Genomic DNA, 20318 nt, shown 5'->3' on the forward strand with positions numbered 1-20318 from the left:
GGTATATATTTTTTTCATAAGAATAGATTATAGATTATACATATAAAAAATAAAAAAATAGATTATACAGCAATAATATACCTACTACTCTGTCATGAACATCTTTGTTAGCAATAATGGTTTACATTAATATTTTTAATACCTTAGTGTTGCCTAAAGCATGTAATACATACTTCTGATGTTAGTTGGTGAGGAGATATTTTAGGTCTATCCTGATCCAGTATTAAAATATTGGATAAATGGGTGCAATGTACACTATTTGGTTAATACCTACTCTAAAAGCCCAGACTTCACCACTACGTAGTATGTCCATGTAACGAAACTGTATTTCCCCCCTCAAATCTATACCAATAAAAAAATAGAAAAAGAGAAAAATGTTAGATAGTATTTTAAGAAAGTTATCATGTTTGCTAGTTTTATTTTAATTCATCTGCCTATGATACTTGTATATTCTTAGCACCTTTTTAACACTTGTCCATTTCTTTCATAGCTTTCAGCAATATCTAACTAAAATTTTAATAATTTTTTATTGTATTTATTTTTGTTTACTTTTCTAAAAAAGAAATGACCATGATACTGATTTTTAATTTGTTCCAGGGATAGAAAGTCTCCTTTTAAAATAAGTTTACTTTTAAATTTCTATTGATATATAATGTATATATTTTAGAAATATATGTGATATTTTAATGCACTCATCATTTGTAAATATCAAATCAGTGTAACTGGGTTGTCAGTTACCTTAAATATGTGACTTTTATTTGTGCTAGAAATAAATTATTTTCTTCTAGTTATTTTGAAATATTCAGTAGATTTTTGTAAACTATAGTCACCCTACTAATCTATCAAACACTAGGTTTTATTTCTTCCATTAAACTGTTTCTTGTACCCATTATCAACCCCTCTTCATCTTCTCCACCCTCCTACCCTTCCCAGTCTCTGGTAACCACCAATCTCCTCACTATTTTCATCCACTTTTTCAGCTCCCATATGTGAGTGAGAAGATGTGATATTTGTCTTTCTGTGCTTGGCTTATATCACTTAACGTAATGCTCTCCACTGTGTCCGTGGTGCTGCAAATGATAATTTATTCTTTTTTATGGCTGAATAATATTCCATTGTATAAATACCATATTTTCTTTATTCATTTATCAATTGATGGACACTTAGGCTAATTTCATATTTTAGCTATTGTGAATAGTATAGCAGAAAGCATGGAAATGCAGGTATCTCTTTTATATATTGGTTTTCTTTCTTTTGAATATATACCCAGTATTGGAATTGCTGGATCCTGTGGTAGTTCTATTTTTAGTTTTTTAGAAATCGTTCATACAGTTTTCCATAATGGCTGTGCTGATTTACATTCCTATTAACAGTTTACAAGGATTCTTTTCTCTCCATATCCTTCCCAGCATCTGTTATTCCCTGTCTTTTTGATAAAAGTCAGTTCAACTGCAGTGAGATAATATATCATGATGGTTTTGATTTGCAGTTCTCCGATGATTAGTGACATTGAGCATTGTTTCATATGCTTCTTGGCCATTTTGATGTATTCTTTTGAGAAATGTCTATTCAGATCTTTTGTCCATGTTTTAATTATTTGCTCTTTTGCTGTTCAGCTGTTTGAACTCCTTATATATTCTGGTCATTATTAACACCCTGTCAGATGGATAGTTTGTAGCTATTTTTTCCCATTCTGTGGGTTGTCTCTTCACTTTGTTGATTGTTTCCTTTGCTGTACAGAAACATTTTAGCTTTAAAAACATTTTTTAATTATTTATTTTTTGTGGAGCTAGATCTGTGTCTCACTGTATTGTCTAGGCCAGTCTAAAACTCCCAGGCTCAAGTGGTTCTCCTGCCTCAGCCTGCCATGGTGCTGGTATTACAGGTGTGAGCCACCACACTCCTCTGAAACTTTTTAGCCTGATTCCATTTGTCTGTTTTTCCTTTGGTTGTCAATGCCAGGCGTCCCCAAACTACGCCCCGCGGGCCGCATGCGGCCCCCTGAGGCCATTTATCTGCCCATTGGTGGTCAGTGAGAGGAGCACAGTATGTGGCGGCCCTCCAATGGTCTGAGGGACAGTGAACTGGCCCCCTGTGTAAAAAGTTTGGGGATGCCTGGTCTATGCTTTTGAGACCTTAGACAAAAAAAAAAAAAAAACTTTCCCCAGACAGTGTCTTAGAATTTATCTACTGTTTTCTTCTAGTAGTTTCAGGTCTTAGATTTTTAAAATCCATTTTGATTTGTTTTTTTTGAATATTGTAAGAGATACATATATAGTTTCATTCTTCTGCTTATGGTTATCCAGTTTTTCCGCATCATTTATTGAAGAAATTGGCCTTTTCTCAGAATATATGGTCTACCCTGGAGAATGTTCTATGCACTGAGGAAAATAATGTATATTCTTCAGTAGTTGAATGAAATGTTCTGTAAATATCAGTTCAGCCTATTTAGTCTAATATGTAGTTTAATTCTGATGTTTATTTTCTGGGTGGATGTTATATACTCTTGGTACCTTTGTAGAAAATGAGTTGACTGTAAATGTGTGAATTTATATCTGGGTTCTCTATGTTGTTCCATTGGCCTATGTGTCTGTTTTTATACCAGGATCATGCTGATTTGTTAGTATGGCTTTGTAGTATATTTTGAAGTCAGGTAGGGTGATGCTTTTAGCTTTGTTCTTTTTGCTTTGGCTATTTGGGATCTTTTGTGGTTCTATCAAAATTTTAAGATTTTTTTTTTTTCTATTTCTGCAAATAATGGCATTTGTCATACAGGAATGTGTTGGTTTTTTGTGACAGGGTCTTTCTCTTTTACCCAGGCTGGAGTGCAGTGGTGTGAACATGGTTGAGTGTAGCCCCAACCTCCTAGGCTCAAGCAATCCTCCTGCCTCAGCCTCTCAAGTAGCTGGGACCACAGGTTCAGGACACCATGCCTAGTCAATGTTTTGAATTTTTGTATGTTTGAGACCAATCTGGGCAGCAAAGTGAACTCTTACTTCCCAGGTTGGTCTTGAACTCCTGGCCTCAAGCAGTTGTCTCACCTCAGCCACTCAAAGTGCTGGGATTACAGACATGAGCCACAATGCCCCGCAGGAGCACACTTATTATTTGTGTGTGTTTTCTGAGGTTCTTCTTGTTGTTGATTTTTAGTTTTATTCCGTTGTGGTCAGAAAAGATACTTGATATGATTTCTACCTTTTGAATTTGTTGAGACTTGTTTTATGGCCTAATGAATTTGTTGAGACTTGTTTTATGGCCTAATGAATTTGTTGAGACTTGTTTTATGGCCTAATGAATTTGTTGAGACTTGTTTTATGGCCTAATGAATTTCTACCTTTTGAATTTGTTGAGACTTGTTTTATGGTCTATTCTGGAGAATGTTCCATGTGCTGATGAAAAGAGTACTCTTCAGGAGTTGGATGAAATGTTCTGTAAATATCAGTTTGGCCTATTTGGCCTAGTGTGTAATTTAACTCTGATGTTTCTTTAATTTTTTTCTTTGGATGATCTGTCCAATACTGGGATTGGGATATTTAAGTTCCCTACTCTTATTGCATTACAGTCTATCTCTCCCTTTAGATCTATTAATACTTGCTTTTTATACTTGGGAGCTCTGATGCTAGGTTCATAGATATTTATAATAGTTATATCCTCTTGCTGAACTGACCCCTTTATCATTATATAATGACCTTCTTAGTCTCTTTTCATAGTCTTTGACTAGTAGCCTCTTTTATCTGATATAAGAATAGCTACTGTTCTTTTTGAGTGTCCAGTTGCACGGAATATCTTTTTCCATCCCTTCATTTTCAGTCTGTTTTCTTAATAGGCGAAGTGGATTTTTTGTAGGCAGCTTATAGTTGGGTCTTATTTCTGTATTTACTCAGCTGCTCTCACCTTTTTAATTGAAGAATTGAGTATATTTACATTCAGTATTATTATTGGTGAGGTCTTACTAGTGCCATTTTGTTGCTTGTTTTCTGGTTGTTTTATAATTCCTCTCTTCTTCCTTTCTTGTCTTTCTTTGAAGTTAAGTGTTTTTTTTTCTGGTAGTATGTTTTAATTAGTTTTTTATTTGTAGTGAATATATTACAGTTTTTGGCATTGTGGTTACCATGAAACTTAAAAAGACATTTTACAGGTTCAAGAAGTTATTTTAATGAGATGACAACTTATCTTAGGTCACAAAGAAAAGAATAGAAACAGACAAAAGAGAAAAAGTCCCTCTATACTTTAACTCCATTCCCTCCATATTTTGACTTTATTTTGTCTCGATTTACATGTTTTTCTATTGTCTATTTCTTAGCAGGATGCTGTAGCCATTAATGTTTTTGGTAGGATTGTATTGGACTTCATCCTAGAGTTATAAGTGGGTGCTATACCACAATTACAGTATTAGGGTGTTGTGGGTTTGTCCATGTACTTAATTTTACTACTGGGTTGTGTACATTAACATGTTTTGTTTTTTCACATTAGTGTTTTTTCTTTCAGGTTGAAGAACTCTTTAGCTTTTCTTGTCAGACTGGTCTGGTGTTAGTGAATTCTCTCAGCTTTTGTTTGTCTGTGAAATACTTTATTCCTCTTCCTTCATATTTGAAGGACAGCTTTGCTGGATACTGTATCCTTCGGTGGCAGTTTTGTTCCTTCAGCACTTTGAACATGTTGTCCCACTTCTTCCTGTATGGTTTCTTCCTCCTGTACGACCTGTATGGTTTCTGTTGAGAAATCTGTTGCCAGATGAACCGGAGCTCTTTTATACGTTGTTTGCTTCTTTTCTTTTGCCACTTTTAGGATCCTCTCTTTGTCCATTAAGAGTTTGATTATTACATGCTTTGGAGTAGTGTTTCTTGGGTCAAATCTGCCGTGTTCTCTAATGTTTTTATACCTGGATATTTTATCTCTTTCTCAGATTTTGGGAAGTTTTTATTATTTCTTGAATAGGATTTCTACCCCCTTGCATTATAGTTAAGGCATTATGTTATGAAATGCTGAAAAACAGGCAGTGACATAGTACAAAAAAAAAAGACACAAAAGCAATACATAAATTTACAAAGACTAAGTTAACATATTCAGTAAGAAACAAAATAAGCCAGGCAGTGAAGACTAGAACTTAGAACTCCCTTTTGAACACTGATAATTCTTAGATTTGATCTTTTGAGGTAATTTTCTGTATCTTGTATGTGATCTTTGTTCTTTTTCATTCTTTCTTTTTTCTACTCTGTGTATTTTTAAATAGCCTGTCTTTGATCTCACTGATTCTTTTTTCTGTTTGATCCATTCTTCTATTGAGAGCCGCTAATGATTTTTTCTGTTCAGCAAATCTATTTCTCAGTTCCAAAATTTCTGTTGATTTATAATTTTTTTAATCTTTGTTAAATTTCTCTAATAAATTTTCTGTGTTATAGAGATCACTAAGTTTCCTTTAAACTGCTATCTTGAATTCTTGTTCACAGAGTTCGCATATTTCTGTCTTGTTAGGGTCATTCGCTGGTTCTTTGATTTGTCCATTTGACTAAGTCAAAGTTTCCCATTTGCTGTTATTTCTTGTGCATATACGTTTATGTCTTTAAAGTGAAGATTTTGTTATTTATTCTAGTGTTCTCTGTCTGGCTTGTTTTTAGCTTTTACTGGATGTGTTTGCTTAGAGAGGCTTTTATGTTTTGCCTTTCTGTCTTTTTTTTTTGTACTCTGTTGCTCCCTCCTTTTCAGCACCACATAATACAATGCGTATGTTGCCTTAGCCCCAGTTTCCCTCAGTTCTAGTAAACAATCAGTGTTATCCATCCTTGATGGGTAAGGTCCCAAAGGTCCCTAGGCTGTCTAGGGACTCATGCCCAGAGGACCTGGGTCATGAACCTCTAACAGTGTGTTGCTGCTGTCTCCTTTGGCCAAGTTGCAAAGCAGAGTTTCCAGGGCTAGGAATGGTAGTCTTGCCTTCCTGCTTTGTCTCTGGCTGTTAGGAATATCTTTCCCTTCAGATATTCCCAGTACTTCCCATGGGTTGAGCCAGGGACAGATCTCCTGTCAAGGAGCCCAACTTGATGGGGAAGCTGGTTTTCTACCTTGATCTCACTTTTTCCAATGTAGAAATAGTGAATTAGGGGAATATTTTCAGTGTTCGGTGCTGGGCAGATTAGGGGAATGGGAATCGTGAAAATCGAAGTCTAATTCTTTTAACTTCTGCTCAGAGTTTTTTCACTTCTCTGTAGTCTTGAATACTGTTTCTTCCTCATATTTGAATTCTGGGATATTGCCAGTAGTAATCTAGGTGATGTATATTTGTTTTTGGTTTTCTGTGAGGGGGAGTGAAACCAGCTTGCTTCTATGCCACCATTTTGAAGCCTTTAGTTCAGTGCCAAAGCAGTTGCAGTTTTTGCACCGACCTAATAGAAGCCTCTATTAGTTCTTAAAATAAATTTAAATAAAAAGCTACATTGATTTAAACATGTTAAGTAAATGACATGTAAAGGTGGCTTTAGGATAGGACAAAAATCCTGATAATGATATGTAAATGCTTAAGAGCTGGAAAGCACTGTTGTTTGATATTTAAGTTATCTCCAGTTTTTTTCCCATTATAAATATGGCTGCAGTGACTATTTTATATAGCTAAATATTTTTGCATGAACTAAATCTTTTTAGTATATAGTAATAGAAGACCCAGAAATTCCAGAAAGCAAATGCATTTAGTACTCTCTATGTACATGTGTATATGTGTGTGTGTGTTTCCATATAATCTGAAATCCAGAGATTGGCCAGAGCAGTGGCTCATGTCTATAATCCCAGCATTTTGTGGAAGCTGAGGCAGGCAGATTGCTTGAGCCCAAGAGTTGAAAACCAGCCTGGGCAACATGGCAAAAACCCATCTGTATAGAAAAATATAAGAATTAAGTTAGCCAGGTGTGATGACATGTTCCTATAGTCCCAGCTACTTGGGAGCTGAGGTGGGAGGATCTGTTGAACCCAGAAGGTTGAGGTGACCTGTAATGGTGCTACTGTACTCCAGCCTGGGTGACAGAGTAAGACCCCTGTCCCAAAAAGTAAAATAAAATCTTGGTGAGATTATATTCTCACCAAGCAGTGAATGACAGTGCCTGATTTCCCTTATTCTGCCTAATTCTGGGCTAATTTTCTTTTATTTATACATGATATTTTCAGTTCTTACCTTTCAGTATTTCAGTAGGTTCATTCAGAAATGTTTCTTTGCATTCCAATAGTTATTTTTTATTCTAAACACTGTAATAATTGTCCTTATTTTATCATCTTTTTTTCTTTTTTTTTTTTTTTTGAGTGATAGTTTGATCTTTGAGACTCCCAAAGCTGCTTTTTCTTGGTGGCAATAAAGAAAAATTATCTTTGACAGTAATGATAATTTCCTTTTTCCTTAGCTTGCCCAGTTTCGACAAAGAAAAGCTCAATCAGATGGGCAGAATCCTTCCAAGAAGCAGAAAAAAAAGAGAAAAACGTCAAGCAGTAAACATGATGGGTCAGTGCACCATGATTTGAATATTCATCAATCACAGTGTGATGAAATGTACATAAATAGTTCTCAGAGAGTAGAATCAACTGTGACTCCTGAATCTACGATGAGAACTCTACATAGTGGAGAAATAACCAGTCATGACCAGGTCTTCTCTGCTGAAGTAAGTATTCTCCCAGATTTTTAATCATTATGATTCTTAGTGGAAAGTAGTCATAATAACAACAGTCATTAGCAACTATGTGCAATTTGATCATGATTTTTATGTCCTCTTAAAGGTTTTAATACTGTGGTAACTAAACAGTCATACCTAAAATTTTTAATAACCTCAAAGAAGGAGTTTTGTGAGCTTAATTTAACATATATTAAACAACGGCAGTATACCAAAGATTGAGCACCAGGGTACAAAGATGGAAATGACAGTCTCTACCCTTTAGGAAAATTATTTTAGTGGAGAAGGCAGATGTAAAGATGTGCAGTGTGCTATGATTAGACCTTTGCTAGCATGGGAGATAGGTGTCTGACTTCATTTTTTGGTTTGTTTGTTTGTTTGTGGCTATCCATTTGTACCAACACCATTTGTTGAAAAGACTATTCTTTTCCGAGTGAATTGTCAATGAATATAAAGGTGAGGGTTTGTATTTATCCCCTCAATTATATTCTGTAGATCTATATGTTTAGATCTGTATGTTTAGCCTTTGCTACTATGCCCCCAAGTCTTAAATAATGTAGCTTCATAACAGGTTTTGAAATCAGTAAGTTTGAGTCTTCCAACTTTCTTCTTTTTTAAGATTGTCTTGGCTATTACCTTGCATTTGCATATCAATTTGAGGGTCAGATTTTCTGTTTCTGCATTAAAAACACCAAGGATTTTGACAGGGATTACACTGAATCTGTAGATGAATTTGGGGAGTTTTGTCATCTTAGCAATATTAAGGTTTCCAGCCTATGAACACAGGATTTTTATTTATTTAGGTTTTTAATTTCTATCTATATTATCTTATAGTTTTCAGTGTAAATGTCTTACATTTGTTTTGTTAAATATGCTCCCAAGCATTTTATTATTTATTTATTTATGATTTTTTTTTTTGAGATGGGGGTCTGACTCTGTCACCCTAGTTGGAGTGCAGTGGCTCTATCTCGTCTCACTGCAACCTCTGACAGCCAGGCTGAAGCCATCCTCCCACCTCAGCCTCCTGAGTAGCTGGGACCACAGGTGCATAATACTACACCTGGCTAATGTTTTGTATTTTTGGTAGAGATGGGATTTCACCATGTTTCCCAGGATAGTCTCAAACTCCTGAGCTCAGGAGATCCAGCCACTTTGGCCTTCCAAAGTCCTGGGATTGCAGGCATGAGCCACCATGCTTGGCTTTCTTTTTATTATTCTATTTTTATTTTTTTGTAGAGATGTGGTCTCACTTTGTGCCCAGGCTAGTCTCAAACTCTTAGACTCAAGCGATCCTCCTGCCCTGGCCCCGAAAGTGCTCATGCCTATAAAGTATTATTTACAGGCATGAGCAACTATGCCTACCCACCAAGCATATTATTGCTATTTAATTTCTAAGCATTTTACTGCTTTTTATTACTATTCAAAATATAATTGTATTTTTAACTTTATTTTCTGATTGTTCGTTATTCATGTATAGAAATACAACTGAATTTGTATATTGATCTTTTTTTTTTTTTTTTTTGAGACGGAGTTTCGCTCTTGTTACCCAGGCTGGAGTGCAATGGCGCGATCTCGGCTCACCGCAACCTCCGCCTCCTGGGTTCAGGCAATTCTCCTGCCTCAGCCTCCTGAGTAGCTGGGATTACAGGCATGCGCCACCATGCCCAGCTAATTTTTTGTATTTTTAGTAGAGACAGGGTTTCACCATGTTGACCAGGATGGTCTCGATCTCTTGACCTTGTGATTCACCCGCCTCGGCCTCCCAAAGTGCTGGGATTACAGGCTTGAGCCACCGCACCCGGCCTTGTATATTGATCTTTTATCCTGTACCCTTTTAGAACTAACTCGTCTATAAGTTCTAATAGATTTTTCTTTTGCTGGTGAATTCCTTGGATTTTTCCCTGTATATGAGATCATATTATCTGCAACTAAACTGGAAATGTTTAACTTCTTCCTTTCCAATGTTGATGTTTCTTTTTTCTAATTGCCGTAGCTGGAAGATATAGGACAATGTTGAAAAAAAGTGGTGAGAGCAGACATACTTGTATTGTTTCTCATAATAAGGGGAAAGCATTCAGGGTTTTTTTTTTTAACCATTGAGTTTTATGTTAGCTGCTGCTGTTTGTTTTTTTTTTTTTGTAGCTATCCTTTATCGGATTGATGAAGTTTCCTTTTATTCCTGGTTTGTTGAATGTTTTCATTATGAAAGGAAGGAGTGTTGAAGTTTTGTTTTGTTTTTATTTTTCATTTTATTTGTTTGTTTGTTGAGACAAAGTCTCGCTTTGTTGCCCAGGCTGGAGTGTAGTGGTGTGATCTTGACTCACTGCAGCCTCTGCCTCCCAGGTTCAGGTGATTTTCCTGCCTCACCTGCTTGAGTAGGATTGGGATTGCCCGACTAATTTTTGTATTTTTAGTAGAGATGGGGTTTTTACCATGTTGGCCAGGCTGGTCTTGAACTCCTGAGCTCAAGTTATCTGTACACCTCAGCCTCCCAAAGTCCTGGGATTACAGGCATGAGCCACTGTGCCCAGCCACTTATTTCATTGCTTTTTGAGACAGGATATCACTCTGTTGTCCAGGTTGGCATGCAGTGGCACAATCACAGCTCATTGCAGCCTCAACCTCCCAGGCCCCAGCAGTCCTCCCACCTCAACCCCACAAGTAGCTGGGACTACAGGCCCACACCACCATACGTAGCTAATTTTTGTATTTTTTGTAGATACGGGGTTTTGCCATGTTTCCCAGACTGATCTCAAACTCATGGACTCAAGTTACCTGCCTGCTTCAGCCTCCCAAAGTGCTAGAATTACAGGCTTGAGTCACTACACCCAACCTGAGTATTGAGTTTTGTTAAATGCTTTTTTGTTTCTATTTGCAATGACTTTATTATGAAGACTGTTACTGGGGACAAAAGATGTTACAGCACACATTTAATGTTATATAAATTCAGTCTTTAAAAATACTGTGGGCATTTAAATGTTACAACATACAGTCATCTTTCTGTTCTTCAGGGTGGATAATTTCAATTGATCTATCCTGAAGTTTGTGATTCTCTCTTCTGTCAGCTTAGATCTACTATTGAGTCCTTCCAGTGGCTTTTTCATTTATTTTTCTTTTCAACTCCAGAATTTTTATTTGGTTCTTGCATAATTTCTTTGTTTTATTATATTCTTCATTTGGTGAGGTGCTGTTCTTACAATTTAAAAAATTATTTTTTTTAGATTTTATTTCCTTTAGTTATTTGACTATATTTAAAATAGCTGAGTTAAAATCTTTGTTGACCAGGCTTGATGGCTCATACCTGTAATCCCAGCACTTTGGGAGGCAGAGGCAGGGTGATTACTTGAGCCCAAGAGTTTGAGACGAGCCTGGGCAACAAAGGGAGACTCTGTCTCTACAAAAAGTAAAACAGTTCAGCAGGGCATGGTTTTGCACACCTGTGGTCCCAGCTACTCCAGAGGCTAAGGTGGGAAAGTTGTTTGAGCCCAAGAGATGGAGGCTACAGTGACCTGTGATCACACCACTACACTCCAGCCTGAGTGACAGAGCAAGCTTCTGTCTCAAAAAACAAAACGAAATGAAACAAAACTTTGTCTGTTAAGTACAATGTCTGTGTTCCTCAGGGAAAGTTTCTTTTGACCATTGTGCATAGGCTATACTTTTTTTTTTTGGTATGTCATGTAATTTTTGTTTTATTAAAACTGGAACTTAAAAAATAATGCAGTATGGCAACTCTAGTGCTTGATTTGGCTCAAAGGCATATTGTCTTTTTTTAAATATACAAACTAATATTTGGTTTCTCTGTTCTATATTTTAGCATTTTGAATGCAACAATTGTATTATTCAGCATTTAATTCTCGGTACTACCATTTCCAGTACACAATATGCATTTAATGAACATGAGGGGTTGTGTCATGAAAGTATTTCAGATTTAAAAGAGAATCTCGACTGAGTGCAGTGGTTCACACCTGTAATCCCAGCATTTTGGGAGGCCGAGGCAGGCAGATCACTTGAGGTTAGGAGTTCGAGACCAGCCTGGCCAACATGGTGAACCTTGTCTCTACTAAAAATACAAAAATGAGCTGGGTGTAGTGGCAAATGCCTGTAATCCCAGCTACTTGGGAGGTTGAGGCAGGAGAAGTGCTTGAACCTGGAAGGCGAGATTACAGTGAGCCAAGATTACAACACTGCACTCCTGGGTGATAGAGCAAGACTCTCTCAAAAAAAAAATCTCATGAGTTAGGAACCACTGTTAATAACATTTTATATTACGGGCAAGCTTATTTTTGTTCTTGGCCTCAATTACTACTTCATGGCGAACGTAGTTTTAGAACTTGGGCTTGAATGTTGAATAGAATTTCCATAGGTGTAGATCAGAAAGGAGACAGTGATGGTTAATATTTATTGAATGAAAGGGTGAAACTCTCTGGGTCTCACTTCTCTAACCATCAAAATGAGATTCTTAGGTTAGATGAGAGGGTCAACAGTGAAAATAGTACTTTTGGAGTCAGAAAATTTGGATTTGTTCCTTGACTCTTTCTGCTACTTCTTTTAGGGAAGCTTGAAAAAGTTGCTCACTTCATACCCAAATCCAAGGATGTGATAGTGAAACAAGAATGGCTTTAAAAGTGCTTTTGTAAACTCTAAAGGTGTTACAACAACAAAGGTGGTTATTTTTTCTTTAGTTATTAGTTTTTGAGCATCAAGATTTTATGATTTTTCTTTCAGAGAAATTGAACTTTTCTTATTTATTTTTTTAAAGACAGGACCTCACTCTGTCACCCAAACTAGAGTAAAATGGCACAATCTTGGCTCACTACAGCATCCACCTCCTAGACTCAAGCAGTTCTCCTGCCTCAGCCTCCCAAGTAGCTGGGATTACAAGTGTGCGCCGCTACCACCTGGCTAGTTTATTGTTTGTTTGTTTTTTTTTAAGTAGAGGCAAGGTTTCACCATATTGGCCAGGCTGGTCTTGAACTCCTGACCTCAAATGATACACCCACCTTGGCCTCCCAAAGTGCTGGGATTACAGGTGTAAGCCACAACGCCTAGCTGAACTTTTCTAACAGCAGTGTTTTAGGACTTTCTTTCATTTTAAAGAGGTAAAATGTGGAGAGTTGTATTATTCCATATTCATGCTGTTGATAAAGACACAGTGGAGACCGAGTAATTTGTAAAAAAAAAGAAGTTTCATGGACTCACAGTTCCACGTGGCTGGGGAGGCCTCACTCACAATCATGGCAGAAGGCAAAAGGCACGTCTTACATGGCAGCAGACGAGAGAAGAGCCAAGTAAAAAGGGAAACCCCTTATAAACCATCAGATCTTGTGAGACTTATTCAATACCACGGGAACAGTATGGGGGAAACCACTCCCATGATTTGGTTATCTCCCACTAGGTCCCTCCCAAAACACATGGGAATCATGGGAGCTACAATTCAAGATGAGATTTGGATGGGGAACTTAGCCAAACCATATGAAGAGTATAATCCAACACCCCCAGTGGAGACCTGAAACCAGAGATAGTACTGAACTCTATATATACTGTGTTTTTTCCTATACTCATATACTTAATGATAAAGTTTAATTGATAAATTAGGCACAGTAATCTTACACTTTGAGTAAAGCAAGGCACAGTAGTAATCTTGCGCCATTACTTGAACACAAGCACTACAATACTGCATACTGCCATACTGTATGACAGTGCATCTGATAACAGAGATAGCTACCAAGTAACTATTGGGCAAATAGCATATACTGTGTGGATATGCTGTACAAAGGGACAATTCATGTCCTGGATGGGACAGAGTGAGATTTCATCATGGCACTTAGAACAGTGCACAATTTAAAACTTACAAATTGTTTATTTTTGGAATTTTCATTTAAATATTTTCTAAACACATTTAACCGTGGGTAACTGAAATTATAGGAAGCAATACCATGGATAAAGTGGAGGCTACCGTACAGGATCAAAGGAATGGTGTCTTCGTGCTTTTGGCTTACAAATGATATGTACTGTATATAAGATCTGTATGAAAGTAACTCTTGATACTCTTATATTTAGAAAAATGCCTACTGGTACATTTTAGTTGCATTATTTTGCCATTGTTATTTATAATTAAATGAAAATTTTAAAGATTTGAATAATTTTTACTAGTTTTTTAGTGGTATTTTATGTGACTTTTCCATCGTATGTTACCAGTAGTAATAGCTTAGTGAAGTACAATACTTAACGCAAAAAAGTCATAATTATATTTGGTTTTTACTTTCGTTTTAGCTGGAAAGTGAAGTTTCAACCACAGCGGATGACTACAGTTCAGAGGTAAGACTTAAATTATATTGATTTCTAATAACATAAATAAAATGTGTATTTTATTGTTGAAATTATTGATTGTTGCTACTTGAGTTCTTGTTATTCATGCTTCTATTGTATTTTTATAAATATAATGTTAAGTGACTAGAACCTGAAGATCATCTGTTACTGATTTTTTTTCAGATTGTTGGCTAAGGTCTTAAGTTTGGTTGAATAGCTTGGTCCCTGTTTTAGTTTCTGGAAAGTATTTGATATTGGGTTTCTTAGACATGTGACCATTACAAAGTATCCATATTTAGCACAGTAAAAATATCAAAATTTTTTTTGATATTTTGGATAGGATACTTCATTTTGAGTTATGCTTTTTTTTTTTTTTTTTTTTTGAGACGGAGTTTCGCTCTTGTTACCCAGGCTGGAGTGCAATGGCGCGATCTCGGCTCACCACAACCTCCGCCTCCTGGGCTCAGTCAATTCTCCTGCCTCAGCCTCCTAAGTAGCTGGGATTACAGGCATGCGCCACCACGCCCAGCTAGTTTTTTGTATTTTTAGTAGAGACGGGGTTTCACCATGTTGACCAGGATGGTCTCGATCTCTCGACCTCGTGATCCACCTGCCTCGGCCTCCCAAAGTGCTGGGTTTATAGGCTTGAGCCACCGCGCCCGGCTGAGTTATGCTTTTTTATAAATGCTTGAATTCTAATCATATAAATTTGTTTATTGAAGTTAATGTTTTAATAGTAGTTTTTACTTTAGGTGATAAAGGCTGATACAGGTATTGGCCACTTTGGGAAATACTTTATGGGTTGGTAATAAGTATATGTCATTTTGTTATCTTTTTCTTCCTCTTTTAGATGTGATTGCCGTTTCTTTAGTCCAGAATTTGAAGAGACTGTAAACTATTCCATACTCTGAATGTTTTTTTACCATTCAGTAAATGGTTCAGTAACTCAGTGTATTCAATGTTAAAATTTATTGTAGGTTTCTATTAGAAAAAAGAAAACACTTTCATGTTGTTAAAGAACATATTACTGTTTTAGATTGCTAATAGCAATAAAAACTTTGCTACTTTAGAAGTTAATGTGTTTAAAAGTTGGAATACACTTACTAGTAATCTGTCCAGGAAAGTAATTAGCCAACATTAAATAAATACACTGGTGCCTGATTTAGGCTAAAGTTGCCTCTATGGGACGTATCTTGATTTAAAATCACTGCTTGCAATTCAGAATCTGCTTTTGTGACTTTATTAAATTTGGGGTACATATAGTTGGCCCTCCATCTCTGAGGGTTCTGCATTTGAGGATTTGACCAACCACAGATAAAAAATATTCACACACACAAAAAATAATAACGGTACTGCAATAAAAAATATATAAAATTTAAAAATACAGTTTGACAACTATTTACATAGTAATCTTAGAGATGATTTAAAGTATATGGATGGATGTCCACAGATTGTATGCAAATACTATGCCATTAAGGGTCTTAGGCATCCATGATTTTAGTCTACTTAGAGGGGTCCTAGAGCTAATTCCCCTAGAGACACCAAAGTATGATTGCATGTGAAAACTTTTCTTTCCTCTGTAATGCTCTAATTCTTATAAGTTATATTTCTTGATTGAAAGTCTTAGATGCTTTGGTGCTTAAACCACCTGTATCTTTGGGGAGCACCCCAGAGTTCCACAAAGTGCATTTTTTTTTACACTACAGTGAATTTTATATATATATGCTAGTGGCTCTAGATCAGACCATCCCATATATGCCCATGAAATTTGGTTAAAATTTGTATAGCTGTTTTTTCATATTGAGATAACAGGGCAAATTTTAGTTTTTAAATATAGATTTGAAAAGCTAAAGATATCAAAATATGGTGATTATCAGGTTTTCTGTAGGAAAATGTAAATAATATTGGAAATTCTTGTTACAATAAGACAATCTTCAGCTGCATTTTAAAAATTAAACTGGTTATTTTCAGGTTCAGAAAAATTTATTGAAACTATCTGTGATATCTATAAATATGATATGTTTTAAGATAAGGTACAAATAGTATTTAAATATAAGCACTACAGATAAAACTTAGAACAGTGTTTATCATACTTGTTGACCATAACTCATGGTGAGAAATATATTTTACATACATGTATAGAATTTCATATATATACATATATAGTTGCATATATTTATAGTTATATACATGAATAATTATATATGAATAAATATATACTTATACATACTTTTTTTTAAACAAGTTTTTTGAAAGATGCTTATTCTTACAGTATGACATATCTTGTGATGATACTGTTTTTTGTTGATGTTGGTCAAGAAAACTAAATTGATGAACTATCTTAACTGTGTGGAAGAAACAATGACTTAGAAGATTACATTGAAAAAAACGTAATTATAGCATGAGCTCAATGGCTCATCCCTGTAATCCCAGCACTTTGGGAGGCCACCTGAGGTCAGGAGAGAGACCAGCCTGACCAACGTGGTGAAACCCATTCTCTACTAAAAATACAAAAATTAGCTGAGTGTGGTGGTGCATGCCTGTAATCCCAGCTACTCAGGAGGTTGAGGTAGGAAAATTGTTTGAATCTGGGAGTTGGAGGCTACAGTGAGCTGAGGTAGTGCAATTGCACTCCAGCCTGGGCAATAAGAGTGAAACTCCATCTTAAAAAAGGAAAAAAGATAATTATGAAATAATTTTTGACAGATTTGAGCTGGTTTGAATTATAACCCTAGTAATATTATATGTGTTATATATGGATTCTCAAAGGATTATACTTTGAGAAATTTATAGATTCACTATGTCTAGAGAAAACATAGAAGTAAAGTTGATAGTTTGTCTAATGTGTCATCAAAATTGCTAAGATGGATACTAGTTGAATCTTTGATGCTGTAGGTTAGTTTCGAAGCTTTAATTCTGCCATTTAATGATATCAGACTGGCTTAACTGAACTAGAATTACGGGGGTCTTCTAAGCTATATTCACTTATTCAGGAGGCAGAATAATCATCAGTAGACCAAATTTATAACCCAAGAAATAAATCTTATAGTGTAATACTTTTTATATTGGAACTTTTAAGGAATGATTTCTCAATAACATTTATTGGTTGGGCATAGTACATCACACCTGTAATCTCTGCACCTTGAGAGGCCGAGGTAGGAAAATCACTGGAGCCCAGGAGTTTGAGACCAGCCTCGGCAACATAGGGAGACTTCATCTCTACAAATTAAAAAAAATAAAATAAAATTAGCCTGGTATAGTGGCAGGCACATGTAGTCCCAGCTACTCGGGAGGCTGAGATGGGAGAATCACTTGAGCCCAGGAGTATTGATCACACCACTGGCACTCCAGCCTCATTACAGAGGAAGACCCTATCTCAAAAAAAAAAAAAAAAAAAAAAAAAAAAAAAATTGCCAAGTGATAGTGTGTGCCTGTAGTCCCAGCTACTCAGGTGGCTGAAGTAGAAGGATCTCTTGCACCCAGGAGTTTGAGGTTGAAATGATCTAATGATCATACCACTGTACTCCAGAATGACAGAGTGAGACTTTGTCTGAGAGAGAGAGAGATTGATTGATTGATTGATTGATTTCTGAGTATCACATAACATTATAACTTCACTGCAGTGCCAGAGTTGCAAAGTTTGACAGATCTAGATTGTATTTGAGTATTCTAAAATTTTGAAATCAAGTAGTTTTAATCATAGACCACATAATTATCTTGTATTTTACCTAAGTATGACTACCATTTTTCTGGTAAGTAGGGCAATAAGATGTAAGAAAAGAGCAGGGTGTGGGGGGGTTGGACAAAGCTAGAAAGTCCTTTTTACACACTTCAGCACCTTTGAGCTCTATGAACCTGGGCACATCACTTAAACTCTGAAATACAGCTTTTTAAACTATAAAATGGGGGATGATAGTAATATATACCTCATAGGATAATTGCTTACCTCACAAAGTAGTTCACAAAATAACCTTGAGAATGTTTAATATGTGTTTGGCATACATTAGACATTCAACAAAGCTTGGTTCTTTTAATTGCTCATCACTAGAAATATACTTTTCTTTACACTATGTTCATATGAAATGAGTGATGAGGACTCCTTTAATAAATTATTCTGAGAATGATTTCAGGTTCTGATAACAGTTAATTAGAACTTTATAAATTGTATATAGTTAGGTATATTAAGGGTTTAATGTTCTTGACTTCTGTGACTAGTACATTCATTGGGTTGAAAATTGGTTCAATCTTAGAATTAGTCGATAATTTTATTCCAAGATCTCTTCTGTACAAATATGTATCCCATTATGTACACGTAGTAATAGGGCATTCACTTTTATTATAAATTTCATCTGATTATTGAATGTTTCTCAATCAAGTGCTTGTATGGTTTATGCCATTTATTTTAACCTCATTCATTACTTGACTCCAACTCCATGAGTCATTTAGCCACATTGAACTATAATTCTCATAAACTCTTGAGTCATCAGATTTTTATTTTTATGAAAATATTCAATATTAATGTTTTAAATGTATATATTTCCAAATTAAGTATAAGAATAAGGTATTAATCATAAATAAGTTAAGGATGAGTTCTTTTACGTTTCATCAAAACTGATGTTCACTACAAGGATGAGTTTTTGTGTGAAGTCCATTTTATAGTCACACAATGAAAGTTACCTTTCCTCCGATTCTTTCTGAATGGCAATGATGTTACGATGTGATACCTCTACAAAACATTTTAAAATTTAAAATGTACCTCACGTGTACTTTTCCTCACTCCTCCGTATAGAGTAAATTTTTCTGTGAACGTGGAAGGAATGTATATATTAACATAGTCTGCAGGTTAAATAACGTCAACAAATGCCGCATTGGCAAAGGACATTGAGAGAAGTTGAGCTTTTTGACAGTTGGAGTCTGTTAATCTAATCTTCATGTTTCAAGTTATTTATTGACTTTCATATGAATGTTTACTAACGTTAGAAACCTAATAGTTTATGAATACAGTAGTCTTCCCTTATCCACAGGGGATATGTTGTAAGACTCCCAATGGATGCCTGAACTCCTGGATGGTATTGAACCCTATGTATACTATGTTTTTTTGATCTGATAAGGAAGACAGCTACTAAGTGAATACCAGATGGACATAGATGGAAATAGAATAGTGTTAGAAGACTAATGTTAGAAGAATAGATGAATACCCTTATAGGTATCAATAAAATAATTATCTAAATTAAAAAATAGAATAATTTATTGTTAACTATTAATGATCCTGATATTCTGTTAAGTGTTCCTGTTCTAACTTTGGAATATAGTGTGTTTTAGTTTAGTACTGGTGAATAATCTTTTATAACCAATTTAGATGATGTTAAACTTTTCAAATGTATTAATATTGTTAAGTTTTACATTGATTATAACATAAATATGATTTGAAAAACCAGTCATGTATTAATGGTATTTTAAGAATTCAATACATATGAGTTCAAGTATAACATTTGCTTATCTGAATTAGAGAAAAATTAAACCACAGTGGCTAAATAATTAGATTAAATTATAAATGTAATTATTACAAACTAGTAACTGCTAATTAATAAACTGATTATTATAAACTGATTCATGTAATACTGACATCATTGCTGCTTAAAGGAATATTCATTGCTTTATATCATATTTGGAGAAGCAGTAATCCCACATCCCCAGTTTTTACTTTCTGTGGTCAACCACTATCTGAAAATAATAAATGGAAAATGCCAGAAATAAGCAGTTCATAAGTTTTAAATTGCGCCTTGTTCTGGGTAGCATGGTAAAATCTTACTCCATCCCGTTCTTCCTACGCAGGACGTGAATCATCCCTTTATACATACAGTGGATCCACCCTGTATACTCTGTCCATCTGGTATTCACTTAGTAGCTATCTTCTTTATCAGATCAAAATAACATAGTATATATAGGGTTCAATACTATCCATGATTTCAGGCATCCATTGGGGATCTTGTAACATATCCTCGGTGGATAAGAGAAGAGTACTATATTCATAAACATCCATTTTGTTACACTGTTAAACTAAAGCAAAATATTTTAGAAGACACCACAAAATGCTTCACTTGTGATCCAAGAAAGCTAATTGCAAGTTAGAAGTATTTAATTTGAAAGTGATTGCAGATGACTTGATATTAATAATCTTTTTTAAAAAAAATTGTTTAGAGTCAGGGCCTCAGTGTGTTGCCCACAGTGGAGTGCAGTGGCTATTAATGGGTGTGCCAGTAGTGCACTATAGCCTCAAACTCCTGGGTTCAAGCAGTCCTCCTGCCTCAGCCTCCCTTATAGCTGAAACTACAGGCATGCACTGCTGCAACTGGCTTA

General features: G+C 35.5%; 1 protein-coding gene across 13 annotated transcripts in view; it reads left to right on the plus strand.

The window, feature by feature from the left end:
• Positions 1 to 20318, plus strand: part of AKAP9 (A-kinase anchoring protein 9) — a 175745-nt gene that overhangs the window by 22639 nt on the left and 132788 nt on the right. For all 13 annotated transcript variants that reach the window (XM_074379403.1, XM_074379405.1, XM_074379407.1 and 10 more), the window contains exons 2-3: positions 7383 to 7637; positions 13923 to 13967. In XM_074379403.1, coding sequence (XP_074235504.1) covers positions 7383 to 7637; positions 13923 to 13967 — 300 coding nt within the window. The remainder of the gene's footprint in view (positions 1 to 7382; positions 7638 to 13922; positions 13968 to 20318) is intronic.

This window comes from Saimiri boliviensis, chromosome 10, assembly GCF_048565385.1.
Source record: "Saimiri boliviensis isolate mSaiBol1 chromosome 10, mSaiBol1.pri, whole genome shotgun sequence".
Taxonomy (NCBI): Eukaryota; Metazoa; Chordata; class Mammalia; order Primates; family Cebidae; genus Saimiri; species Saimiri boliviensis.